Below are 13,935 nucleotides of genomic sequence, written 5' to 3'. Positions count from 1 at the left end.
GGTTGCATCTCCAGGGTTAAGAGTTTGATTCCTGCCTCCACACTGCATGCTTGTGCTTTTGGGGGTTTCCTCCCTCCACTCTGCTTTCCTTCCCCAGTCCAAATTCATGTGCTGTATTTGCATCTCTAAATCGTGTGTGTGTGATTGTGCATTGTGATGTGTTGACACCCTGTCCAGGCTGTCCCTCTGAGGATAGACTTCTGGCTTCCTGTAACCCTGTGTATGATAATCACTTCAGAAAACAGATGGAGGGGTGATATACACTGGCTCTGATTTTATGATTCCATGGCTGATTCTATAAAAGCACTGAACACTGTAACCAACACTAACAGTTTTAATATTCTTTTTCTACCTACTATTCAATGTCTACTACTTATTAAGGTGAATATACAGTATATAATTCTGGACAGCTATATTTAACTGATTTTCAGATTAAGCATATAACATATAATATTTCCTAAATACAATATCTGCATATATTTGTTCCATCATTCCACCCACTGCTTTTAATTTTTCCATTCCGTCCCACCCGAAGCACAAACTCTTTGAAAACCACAGCTCTTTAGACACATATCATTCTTGTCCTTCTTCTTCTTCCTCTTCTTCTTCTTCTTCTTCTTCTTCTTCTTCTTATTATTATTATTATTATTATTATTATTAGTCAGGAGGATGTTTATCCTTAATGTTTTCTATAAATATCTCTTATACCTGCCTTTCTCTAATCACATATAAATGCACCACACAAACACATTTGCATTAGACACACATACAGGAAGTAAATGTAGGCTTGTGAAAGTAACTATAACCCCATTTTCATTTCCGCTTGTTCTCACAGCAGCATCAGACGCAACTTTCCTGTGTGAAGGTATGACCACTTTATTACCTCCTTTACTCCTTTTACAGTTCTTTATGCTTTCTTTAAAATCTCAGTACTCAGCATCTAAACATCACAAATCCTCGGCTGATTATTTATGGTTCACTTACGTTATGAAACGAAAAGGTGCACGTCAAACGTTGTAATGTCAAACCTTCAGGAGAAGCAGCATACCGAACACCACATGTGATTGGATAAGAAAAGCAGACAGGCTGCTTTCAAAGGCGATTCTGTGGCATTTAAATGATGGGAACTTTTACACTTCGACCACCTCTCGCCCTTTTCGAGAGCCATTTCGATAAGCAATCTCTAAATCTGTGAATCTTTGTTACAAAATCCTTCAAGCTGTCCTTGCAATATCCCCATACTGATAAAAAAAAAAAACTGGATTCATTATTTTACTACTCAATTTCATTGAGTTAAAGGTTGAACATAACTGAAACTCATGCTCTTCTCGGTAAATTATCTAATGCAGCAAGTGATAGAGACATAAAACCCTTCCTGAGGTTTTTATGCCAGACTGGTATATTAATATCAGATACGCATGGTCACATCTATATTTTGTAATTTCTTCACATTTTTCACGCCTCTACCAAATAAATCAACACACAATGATTTATACAGGCCAATAAATTTCCACCATGTTTTTGTACACAAAGCAACTCCTTTGCTGTCCACCAGATCTCAGAAAATGCAATTTACTTTGAATTAAATCCTACATGAGGTCTATTTGAGGGTGTATGTGAAGAAGATAAAAAGAAATTAAAATGTCAGTCTATCACTGAGAGTGAAACGCAAGGTCATGCAGCAGCTGCAGTTGGTCTTATTATAAGGATTTATATTATCATTTTGATCAGTGCTAATCAGACTGGTGCATTACACCTTACAGTCACCTCCAGCTTCAGGTTTCATTCTAATCAGTCACTACACGGTTCCTTTGGCTATTCATAATCCCATAGAAAATGCAATATATTGAAAATCATTTACAATATACGTTATCTGCATGTTCTTTTAATGAGAACATGGCCCCTCTCACAACCTCTATAAAAGTAGATCTCAGCAAAACTGGGAAACATCTGTCACCACCAAAAGCCTCTTCCTTTCTTAGCAGTCACATGGCCGACTTCCTGGAACAATATTTATCCTGCGATCAGTTGTGGTTCTGAGTTTGGCTGTTAGTTTCATCCTTATGCAAACCGCCGCTCGTTTTTGTTTTATTTTTTTTCTTCAGGTTTTTAAAGGTTATGTGGAAAATAAAACAAAACAGGCCGGTGTTAAAGCAGAGAAGGACGTGAGTCTGTTAACATCTTCACAGCAAGCCACCGTACAAATACACGAGGCTCAGATATCACAGTCGGCTTACAGGGTTGTGTGTTTCTGTTGTAAATGTGATATGGGATGTCTGAGATAAAGAGTAAACACATCTTTTTTTAAGCAAACTGATGAAAGGTGAGTCAGGACACAAGATTTTGATCATTTTTGGATGGATGATTATTTGTAGGTTTATTGACATACTCAAAACAATCTGAGAACATTTGTTGTTCATTTGATACATATCATTTATTAATATTTTTTGATGTTTTTTTGCTAGATGATGACTAAAGACTGGTTGTGTAGTAGAGTGAAACTTTGTCAGCTGATCATTGGACCAAATGTTGGTTCAACTAATGTCCAGGTAACCCTTAAAATTCTTATGAACTTAATCAACACAAAGTAATATAGTATACATACTGTAACACATACACTCTATGGTCAGATGTATATGGACACCTGACCATCATACCCATATGTGCTTCTTCCACAAACTGTTGCCACAAAGCTGGAAGCACACAAATATCTATGTCTTTGTTTGCTGTAGCTTTACAATTTCCCTTTGCTGGAACTAAGAGACCCAAACCTGTCCCAGCATGACAGTGCTCCTGTGCACTAAGTGAGGTCCATGAAAACACAGTTTGGCAAGTTTGGAGAGGAAAAATCTCGGGTGTCTTGCACAGAGCCCTGACCTCAACTTCATGAACTCAGTTCTCACACCAGGAATCCTCACCCAGCATCAGTACCTGACCTCACTAATGCTGAAAGTTAAAAGTCCTCACAAACATGCTCTAAAATCTACTGGAAAGCCTTCTCAGATGGTTAGAGGACTAGTTTTAAAAGTGCATATTGGCATGATAAGCAGATGTTCACATACTTTTGGACATATATTGTTGTATTTAAAAACCTCACACCAAATGCTTTTTAAATTAATTATCATTTTATGTTGAACACCATCAGAGGTTAAGTGGTCAGAGAATCATCTGACATACATTAAAACTTAATTTCTAATGTTCCTAATATTGCCTAATGTTCTGAGATCCTATAAAAACATTAGCGAGCCTGTTGGAAGGGTGCTGAAACTTTCACACAAATTCTTTTTTTTAAACGTCATCATATTGGAAATAAATTGCAGATGTGCACTTGCTCCTTGTGGAGGTTGTTTTGACTTTATCATTTGAAAATCAAGTCAAAGTTTGACTAAAATGTTTACACATGAGTATAACTGTGGAACAATAAATACTTCAGACATGACATGATATCAATATCTGCAGTTGCTATGGAAACTCCTTTGACAATAACATTAGCTGAATAATTTGTATATTTTTTAGGATCCAGTAGAAGTGGTGGTTGATACCGAGTCATATCCTCAACCTCAGTATAACCCATCGTCTATCCCCATGACATTGGAGGCTTTCAGTTGTGCCTTCGATGAATTACCAGGCAGGAAGTCGGTTGCGAAGATGAACTTCATGGATCAGAAAGCTCTTGGACCCAACCCAGTTCAGACAGAAGTTGTTCACCACTTTGCAGAGATGTTATCTGGAGATATACTGGGTGCAGCTTTGAGGAAACAGAACAACGAGTTTGCTAAAGATGGTGATCAACTATGTAACCTGACTCAAAGTGAGGATAGCAAGTGGACAGTAAGTGATCAGGAAATGCTAGCTAAGAGGATAGCAGCTGAGATTTATAGCACTGCACTGGAAGAACTCACCAGGCATGGTTGCTCTGCTGGAAGGAAAGCTGAACCAGATTTGGTTCAGACATATGAAAAACAGATCATTAGTGAAGCTCACAGTGAGCCTACATCCTACTTTTGCTCCTCCTTGCACCACTGCAACCAAGAAAGACCTGCAGCAGAAATAGATGATATCTATCCCAGAAGATCTACCACCAGTCCTACCACTCTGAATGACATGGCCCATGTAGGCTCGCTCGACTACCCTGATGCTCCTCCAAGTACGCCATTACTGCCAGAGATGATAAAAAGCCGTGCGAGCTTCACTAGGAAACTGAAAGGCGGACTCGCTAAGGAGTTCCTACCCTCAACCCCTCCACCCACCCCTAAAGACCAACAATCTCTAATGGAGGAGAAAATGACTGACTGCACTGCAGACAAATCAGAGTTCATGGTTCGGTTGATGCGTTCGCTCTCACTAGCCTGCTCACAGCTTGAGGAAGATAGTGGCACAGAAAACGAAGGCAAGTTTCAGAGTGAGATTTCAGACTATGCGGCACAGCTCTCAGCAGATATCATCCATTGCATCACTGCTGTCCAAGCAGGCAGAAATAGAAATCTAGAAACGCCTGTCAGAGATGTGCAGGTCCTGGCTGACCACCTAGCAGAAGACATCATTAGGACATCTATAGCAGAGGTTATGAGGAGCAAAAGAGCGGACAGAACAAACCAAGAAAGCCCATCGTATTTGGAGAACACAACTCAAGTTTTGAGTGATAATTTACTGTCAGAGTCAATTCCTGATATCCCTCCTGTGGAGGCTCTGAGAGCCATGGCTGGCAGACTGATCACTAACACACTGGTCCAGGCTTTCTGTGAGCTGGGAAGTGGTTCATTACAACATGCCACAAGCAAACAGCTCCCTGATCCAACATCTGAACTAATGCCATGGGAACAAGGGAATGATCAATATTTAAATACAGGTTTGTACATCCTAAACTCCAATCAACCCCAAACTAATGGATGCTCTAATGTGAATTCAGAGACTAATTATATCCCACTTGACGTTTTTGCTGAGAACATTGTGCATGAGGTGCTCAAGTGCTCTGTAAGAGAAGCTTCAAACTGTCACTTAAGATGTAAACAAATATCCGTTAATTCAGATAAACTGAGTTCTTCAGTAGCTTCTGCACCTCAGCAGGCTGTGATGAGGGCCTTCATATCTGAAACACTGGGCCATGATACACAGGAGCTGCAGTGTGTCCTGCTCTGGGCTGCAGCGTCTCACACAGGAACTTCAACATTACAGATTGATCTAGCTGACGAACACATTCAGCAACAGGTATGAAATATTTGGGATAAAATGCCACACTGACTGTAATCCAGACATCTTTCACACATTCTCTGAATCAGATTCAGATAGAATCCATGGTTCTTAAAGCGTTTTTCACTTTGCCAGGTTGGTTTAACACTGTGCATGTTTTTTATTTTGTAACATCACTGAATGTTACAAAACTGTAAATACTGTATATATATATATATATATATATATATATATATATATATATATATATATATATATATATATATATACAACACAATACATATAAAATCAAGATGCAATTTCAATCAAGGAGCTGTGACAAAAAAACTTTTCTTGCAGTATTAATTATATTAACAGCTTTTGGCAGACACCCTTATCCAGAGTGACTTAAATTTTATCTCATTTTACACCACTTACGGTTAAGGGCCTTGCTCAGGGGCCCAGCAGCAGCTTGGTGGATCTGGGATTCAAACTCACAGCCTTCTGATCGGTAGTCCCATGCCTTAGCACTAAGCTGCCACTTCCCAACAGTAAGTCCATGACTTAGTCAACCAGTATTAAAGTATTTATTGACAGGCTTTAAAGCACTTCTGTAAGTCAGTCTGGATAAGGATGTCTGCCAAATGCCATAAACGTAAATATAAATGTGTTATGCAACCCAACATGTAGTTGATTATTTTCCCATTACAGCACATCCCTAGAAGTTATATTCCACATGCCATTCTATACCACTCTACCATTCTACATATTAAAGAATATCTATTTATTAAAGAATGACACATCATACTTTTTTTAAATCAACTTTTATTAAATTACATCATTACATTTCATGTTTTCATGATTTCACTTACAGTATAACTGCTACAGCATAAAAAGCTTTCTTTCTCTTGAAGTGAATGCAAATGCAAACCACAACATACTTCATCCTCAAGACCTTCACTTGGAGCAAAACCTAAATGTGCAGCTTTATATCTGAATTTTACAAATCATACAAATCGTTATGTAAATCTGGAAAAAAAGTTAAATAATCTCATTACAGGAAACTCCACCATATCAATGGTGATTCATTTGTTTCTGTTCAGTAACAGTCTTATGTCTTATATGGAGGATGTGCGATAGTCCCTGTGACTTAGCTGTTACGATAGAAAGTAGTGCATTAATTTAAAGCTGCAGAGTTCAGAATTCAACAGATCTGAGAATTCAAGAGCGCTGTGTTATAAGCAAACTTATTTTATACTGTATATTAAAATATAGAGTTTATGTGTTTATATACAAATTACGACAACAGTTGTAAACATTAGTATATCTCCTTTTCTGATACATGTACTAATGATGCTTTTGTTGCTCTTCAGCTCCTCAGCGTCTCTCTACAAGCCCAGTTTCACGGCTGGACTGTAGGCCATCTGATGTCCTCTCTCCTCCAATACTGTGAAGAGCTGCAGACTGCCAGCAGAGGGCACTCTAAGATTTCCACCTCTCTCCTGGGGCATCTACTGCTCACACAATCAGTTCTGGACTAAAGCTTGAATCAATTAGGATTGAACATCAGTCTAAGAAAGGATTTTTTTTTGTTATTATGGATTAATACATGATTGACACAGTGTGATGTGAAATCTAGAGACGAGAGCACGGAAATGATTACCAATGAGGAAAAAGAGCAGGCTGAGCCAAAAAAAATAAATTGGGTTCAACTTAGTCTAAGGCCCATCTGCACACTCTCCTGGAGTCAAACTTATGATGATTAAAACATGACAAAATGTGCATTCGATTTTCTGCTTAAATCTGCTACAACACTTAAAGTTGGCCATCGCTCTTGAGACGTCACTCCCTCACGATGGAGCATCACTCAAATTCTGCGCCTCTGGATGAATATCGATGATCGACTCTGCATGGGAGCAATCTGCAGAGGAGAACATAGAAATGACTAAAACTGCAACGTTTTATTGGAACACCAGTCTGATCCAGAAAGATGACCATCAACCTAGCGTAACACCCAGCTGGACACTCGGCTGGGAGGAAATAGGAATCAAGCCAATAGCGTTATGAACATCTGCTGAAATTGTGCTCGCCTATGTAACGCATCACATTAAATTAATAAAGACTGGACATCACATCAAGGATGAAATAATAAAACGCAGATGGCTCTTTGATTCTAAACCATTTCATATTAGCACATTAATATAGTCATCCTGACATATCTGGACAGGAAGAATGCTAATCCTGCCCGTGAAATGACTGACACTGATATCACATCAGAGTAAATGAGAGACATCTATCTATCTATCTATCTATCTATCTATCTATCTATCTATCTATCTATCTATCTATCTATCTATCTATCTGTCATATTAATAAAAGATCTATCTAATTATCTGTATTGTATTAGCAAATATTGTTTCATGCTTCAGTGCAATTTTAAATATGTTGTTAGCGTGAACAATAAAAAAGCACTGCTGAAGTGTGTAGTATGACGCCATCGTGTTCTCCTTTGTGATTGAAATGGCTGTTCGGAGCCTGTAAAAGCAGACTTTTTACAGCATTCCATTAATACTCCCAAAGCAGAGATACCTAACATGGCAGGAATGTGCTTTAGTGAACTCTCGCCTCCCACTCGCTCCCACTCTTGGCGACCACTGCTTGAGAGTAACAACAACCATACAGACACACACACGCACACACACGCACATGTGCTGCTGACATTGCAGCTGTGGTTCAGAGAAGACACAATGGGTCCACGCCTGTTGCTGCATCTGGTGAAGTATTTATTTCAGTTTCTTAGGGAATTCCCTGCCACTAAAAGAGAAAAGGACCAGGAAAGCGAACGAGGAAGGCTCGAACGTGACCGCGGAGGGAGAGATGGAAAGAAGGAAAGGGTGATTACAAAAGAGCTAAGATGTATGAGGTTGACTGGATGACTGGGGCCTGGAAAATCTCCCAGCTCCAGTCCCCGCTTTTCCTGGGAGCTATATCACACAGATTTATTTTTCTCCACAAAGAGCCAAAAATATCTACGTAAGAGCTCTCTACACCCAAGCCGGCCTCATGGATGTCTGTAAATACACACATTCACTCGTGTGTGTGTGTTTGTGTGATATCTGATGGAGAAGCAGCTGTCATATCATAATGTAATACAATCAATCATATAGGTACACTGTAATACATTTCATATTGGTTAAAACCTTAAACAAATATTCACCTGCTGCGTTAAAGAACCTGAAGATTCAGATCAACACTAGTGAAGAGTATAATTTAATGTTTCAAAATGTAAAAACTTGAGCTCAATATCCAAACCCTGTCTTGACAATTGGAGTTAAAGAAGAAGAAATAAGTTCACATAACTTCATGGAGCTATCATGTTTTACACTGTAATGAGAAACTAGTCCAAACATCCTGGAAGGAAAGCAAATATTAGCAAATGAAAACTAGTGAAAACGAGGAGCTTTGTGAGTTAATTCCTGTTTGGAAATTATCTGCAGAAACTCAAACATCAAAGTGAACACACACACACACACGCAAAAAAAAACCACTTTTATACACATTTAAACACTCACAGTCTCACAGACAGTCTTACATTCAGTCTCACAGAAAGATACTAACATGGACGGTTGCCAGAGTGGGAGTTTTACCACCCATGAAGGTTATTTTTAATCAGACAAAAAAAATGCCTGGGGAAGAAAATGTCTTTGGACTGGTAGATATAATTTGGACTTTGGACTTTGTGGTTTTTACGGTCTCTCATTCATTTGGAAGGTTACAATATGGGCTGGAAACATTTGGACTAATCTGGCAGCTCAGATGCCACACACGTTAACCAGACAGCTCTCTGTTGTCCCGTTTGACCAAACATCTGTCTTCCATTTCCATCCGTTTAAGACAAAGGCTATGTCCCAAACCACATTTTGCTGTACTATAAAGTGTGTTACCTCAGACATACCCTTTGGTGATGCCAACTTCAAAAGGCAACAGATCTTGCTACAGGTCAGCAGCCATAAGCCTGAAAATGAAGAATCTGACAATCTGGATCACCAGCATGAACAGCAATATAATGTTTGCTGGATGAAAGAAAGCAACCATCCTGAGGATATGTGTTAACAAAACCTTGCAGCTAAAGAAGCTGGCCATGCTGGATACCTACTTCAAGCCAGAATGTATGATTTAATTCATGGTGGTCTAATATGTTGTTTTTTTCTCCCAGGAGAGTAGTTTCCATTTTCTAAAATGCAGTCTGGTCATATTGATCGACTCAACCAACAGCAGAAAAGCTTCATCCAGCACTAAGTAGCATGAGCATCAATGAATGTTATGCTATTTGCTATTCTGGCAGGGTGATTACTGCATGACAATACTGCTGCTTATGCCAATAATAACAGCACTCTCTGTTCCTTTCACATGCAAAATCAGCATATCAGCAGTATTCATTATAATAAATGCATTATAAAAAAAAAGCCGAACAATAAGCAGCCTTATCCAAAGTCCTGCATGAATTGTATCATAAATGACAGACTAAGTTATAGGTCAAGCACACATTATTATGGTAGGCCACAATGGCCTGGTTTCTCAGCCTTGGTGTGTTCCTGCTTTGTATCCCACAAAGGGCTTTGGATCCACCGCAATCAAGACAAAGTAGCTGCTGATTGAATGAACGAATGAATGAATGAATGAATAAAAATCCAATCGATTTGCAAACAAAGCTAAAATGATGATATTTGCGCTCAATGGTTCAAATCCAGAACACATCACTACCCCATCATGTCTCAGAGAGCAGTTTTCAAAAATGGTTTATTTCATAACAGAATAGATTCTATCTCGTTGTAAAGACTTTTCCTAACTTTCGTTCAGCTCAGAACAAATTAAATCTGTGTGCTATTGAAAATGTCTTAAACTCTACTAAATTGGTTTTGGATTACCAGCTCGGGAGTAACCCACAAAAAAAACAATTTTAAACAGATCCACTCTGATTTTCTTTTGTATCGTGTGCCTTGTATTCATCAGTATAGACTCATGTACAATAACTGTGCAGTATGTATCAGTTTAGGCCAGGGTATTATTCATAGCTGTAACTGAAATCTGGACCTCACCACTTTTGGAAAGTTTTTTTTTTTTTCGGCTTTCACATAGTCCAGTTGTCAAATTTATTAAGGAAACAGTGATGTCCAGATGATGTGGTGGCAGAATGTAGTCTGTTTTCTGGGGAAAAGCATGTATTCCAAGATTATCCATGATGGCTGGTTCTCAAATGATCTCAGAGCAGCTGAGGAGGACATGTTGTGTTTCATAATATACTTAACAAATACACATTATATGTATTTATTCATTTATTTGGGCCTCCTGGTGGTCCAGCGGCAGGATCCCGCGTTCTCATTGCCGCGCCCCGGGTTCGATTCCTGGGCGGGGCGCCACCCCAGCTGCTGAAGAGTTCACTCTCAGTTCCAGTCCCAAGCCTGGATAAAAATGGGAGCGTTGCGACAGGAAGGGCATCTGGCGTAAAACCTGTGCCAAATTGTGCGGGTCGATTGATCCGCTACAAACAGCAGCAAGTGTGCGGGACAAACACTAAGAAAAAAAATTATTTATTTAGATCTCACACGACATTGTGCTAATAGGCTTCTTTTTGAGAGCTATGCAGCTAAAATATTACATGCTTGATAAATCTCTGATATAAATATTTAGCAGATGGTGACCTTGTGTGTGTGGAGTTCTCCACATGATTTGGGGGTTCCTCCAGGTTCTCCAGTTTCTTCCCCCAGGCCAGAGATATGTGACGGCTGATTTGTTTCTTTAAATTGTCTATAGTGTGTGAATGGGTGTGTGATTGTGCCCTGTGATAAGTTGGCACCCCTGCCTTGTGCCCTGACTCCCCTTATACATGCTCCAGGCTCCCTGTGACCAGGAGTTTTTGAAGGCAACTGGCAGTTTGTAAAATGCAAAGCAATTTCTAGTCTACTCATGACACTGATAGCTAAATCAGCTTGCTAATTACAAGCTCTTTAGCTCTTGCTAATCAACACTTAATGTTAGTTCAATTTTAAGTTGTTGTAATTCTAAACCAAAATATTTAACTCAGCAGTCTCTGGGGCCAAGGAACTCTGCAGTCAGTTTAAGGAAGAATATAAGAATAAATGAAGAGACATTACTAATTAGCAATCGATGTAGCTAACATCCAGCATTATGATATTTAACTATAAAACCCTTCTGTAATGTGGAATCCACTAAAATCTGGTTGCATCCCTGTTTGTATTTCTTTACTTATGTTGTTGCAACAAGAATATGATTTGTCTTTCATGTATGTTATGTATCTTAAATGTGAAAGTAACTTATGATTCAGGGCTGCATGAAGATTTATAGCTCTGGAGCCAGTCGTAGTCTTAACGCACCTCTGGCGCTGGTTCTATTTTGGCAAGGTGGCTTTTGTTCACAGCTTTTAAACGCACAGTCTGTAACACTGTCCAAACTAAATAATTGAAGCCTACGCTAGGGACTCAGAAAGGGAAGTGCTTCCAAAATTAAGTGTTACAAAGCAATTGTTTTCAAGGGTTTTTTCCAGATAGTCGTTATTAACGAGCCAGAGCCATGGGCAACTTTCCTCATAATATTTGATAGTTTCTGAATATTAGCTTCATTTCAGATGCAGTTCAGACGTACTGCAATATTACTGTGTCACCGTGAACCCAGTGGTCTTCTATTGCATATTTATTTACACTTATGTAAATGAGTAGCTCTAAGGCAATAATAAACAGATATGACTGATAGCATATTTTGTAGCTTAGTTATATAATCATTTTCCTATTCAGTGGGACTAACCCTTGTATTTTGGCCCACTCTACATTTTACCATAACATGTAACATGTGATTTATAGATGCTTGGCTTACATTTATACACTGGAGGAAAAACGGGAATATGTGATCAGTCAGATTTAAGAAAAAAATATATATATTAAATACATACAAATAAATAAAATCTTTCAAAATGTGATTTCATTGCTTATACTAAAGATAATCTAAACAAGTTTCTAATTACTAGATTGAATGGTGTAGGGTGAGCGTGATTAATGTAAAGTGGAATTTCATGAGGATGTTGCACTGATGAAAACTATAACTATATGTATTAATTTTGGGTAGGTCTGATACATAATATATGTTAATTATAGAATAGCCTAGAGGTAATGTGTTCCAAAACACCCGCATTGTGGGTTTGATTCTCTGGTCAGTTGTGCGCTTGATATTTTATTTTATTCTAGGCTTTGAAAATACACACTCAAATCATGTTAGATGAACAAAAACTAATTGTTTAATGTTACTCAATTCAATGTACACATCTGAAATAAAGACAAATTTTATAGTATTTTGGTGCTATTTTTCAATAGGAATGGTCATACGAGTAGCTGTCGTGTGTATTTTCCATGTGAACTCATCTGCCTGGGCTTTGATTATTGCACCATTTTAATATCAAATGAATAAACAGATGGAAAATGTCATTTCTCAGTCTTCCTGTTGACCTCAGTGCAAAGACATATTTGGTGGGGTTTTTTTTGTTAAAGTGAAACTAAATGCTAATGTGTTGAAAGAAGTTTATCTTACTCCAGATCTTATCCTTAACTCCTTGCGCTGATCTTTCTGTCATTGTTTTCAAGTAACATTATAGCTACCAATTTCCATTATTAAATGAACTATTTGTAAATTTGCAGGGTAAATATAAATTATATTTAGATTTATATAATATATATTTTTTAATATATTTGGGAACGTCATCATCTGCTTAAGTGGGCATGGTGGCTTAGTTGTTAGCAGGTTTGCCTGACACCTCCAGGGCTTCGATTTCAACCTCCACCCAGTGTGCATGGAGTCTACATAATCTCCCTGTGCTTTGATGGTTTCCTCTGGTTACTTCTGTTTCCTTCCTCCTGTGTTGTATGTTGATTAGCATCTCTAAACTGGCTGTAGTGTGTGAATGGGTGTATGAGTGTGTGTGCGCGATTGCGCCATCCCATCCATCCAGGGTGTCTTTCACCTTGTGCCCTGGTACAGCCTCCAGGTTCGCTTCAACCCTGTGAAGGATAATCAGTTCAGAAAATGGATGGATGGATATAGCCATTTTTCTTTGGAATGTAGAGAGCTTGTGTTGGTTGCTACCATGTCATATTAATTTTTTTCACCTGATTATTTCTTTACAGTTGCATGCATTACTAACAGATCATAACTAGTGGGCATAGCATAGCATAGTGGGCTCTTTACACCTGCTGACATTGGTCCTTTGAAAGTCACTTTCTGTGTTTATACTGTTTGGCAATTATCTAACTTTCCATGACTAAAGCAACAAACTATTTAGTAGCAGTTGCATTTAAATGCACTTCTATTTATTTAAAACTTACTCTAACCAAATTCTGGAACGGAACAATAAATAGATAATCATGATTCTAAACACAGAACATGTGGATAGATTAAATTGACGCCGAGGAACAGCCAAAGAGCCGCAGGTTCGACACCCCTGAGGTAGGATAACCTTGGTCGACTCCTTTCCTTGTGTGATGATAATGCAGTCTTTTTAACATAATCATACCACTCTACTATTTACTCTGGTAGCTATGCATTTTTTATTTAAGCCATCAGTGCTATGTTGACCTTTTACTTAGTGCGATTGCGTATAGTTTGGTACATTGCCAAAAACTTTCCCAACCCGGTCCATGATGCTTGTGTGCAGCTGTTTTCTCTCCAGTTCTGACAGAGACATGGAGCAGACTGATATTT

General features: G+C 38.6%; 1 protein-coding gene across 3 annotated transcripts; it reads left to right on the top strand.

Moving 5' to 3' along the window:
- Positions 1 to 753: 753 nt before the first annotated feature.
- On the top strand, positions 754 to 7,661 carry si:dkey-171c9.3 (uncharacterized). 3 transcript variants are annotated; one of them, XM_058393821.1, is made up of 5 exons: positions 754 to 865; positions 2,106 to 2,323; positions 2,466 to 2,549; positions 3,517 to 5,208; positions 6,543 to 7,661. In XM_058393821.1, the coding sequence occupies exons 3-5, from the start codon at positions 2,466 to 2,468 to the stop codon at positions 6,708 to 6,710; spliced, it is 1,944 nt and encodes a 647-aa protein (XP_058249804.1). In that variant the 5' UTR covers positions 754 to 865; positions 2,106 to 2,323; the 3' UTR covers positions 6,711 to 7,661. The 3 variants fall into 3 exon arrangements, with proteins under 3 accessions (XP_058249804.1, XP_058249805.1, XP_058249803.1); XM_058393822.1 differs by lacking the exon at positions 2,106 to 2,323 and having other exon boundaries at positions 799 to 865; positions 3,517 to 4,849; positions 5,030 to 5,208; XM_058393820.1 differs by lacking the exon at positions 2,106 to 2,323 and having other exon boundaries at positions 800 to 865.
- Positions 7,662 to 13,935: the final 6,274 nt, after the last annotated feature.

This window comes from Hemibagrus wyckioides, linkage group LG07, assembly GCF_019097595.1.
Source record: "Hemibagrus wyckioides isolate EC202008001 linkage group LG07, SWU_Hwy_1.0, whole genome shotgun sequence".
Taxonomy (NCBI): Eukaryota; Metazoa; Chordata; class Actinopteri; order Siluriformes; family Bagridae; genus Hemibagrus; species Hemibagrus wyckioides.
This window is presented reverse-complemented; position numbering and strand designations above follow the sequence as displayed.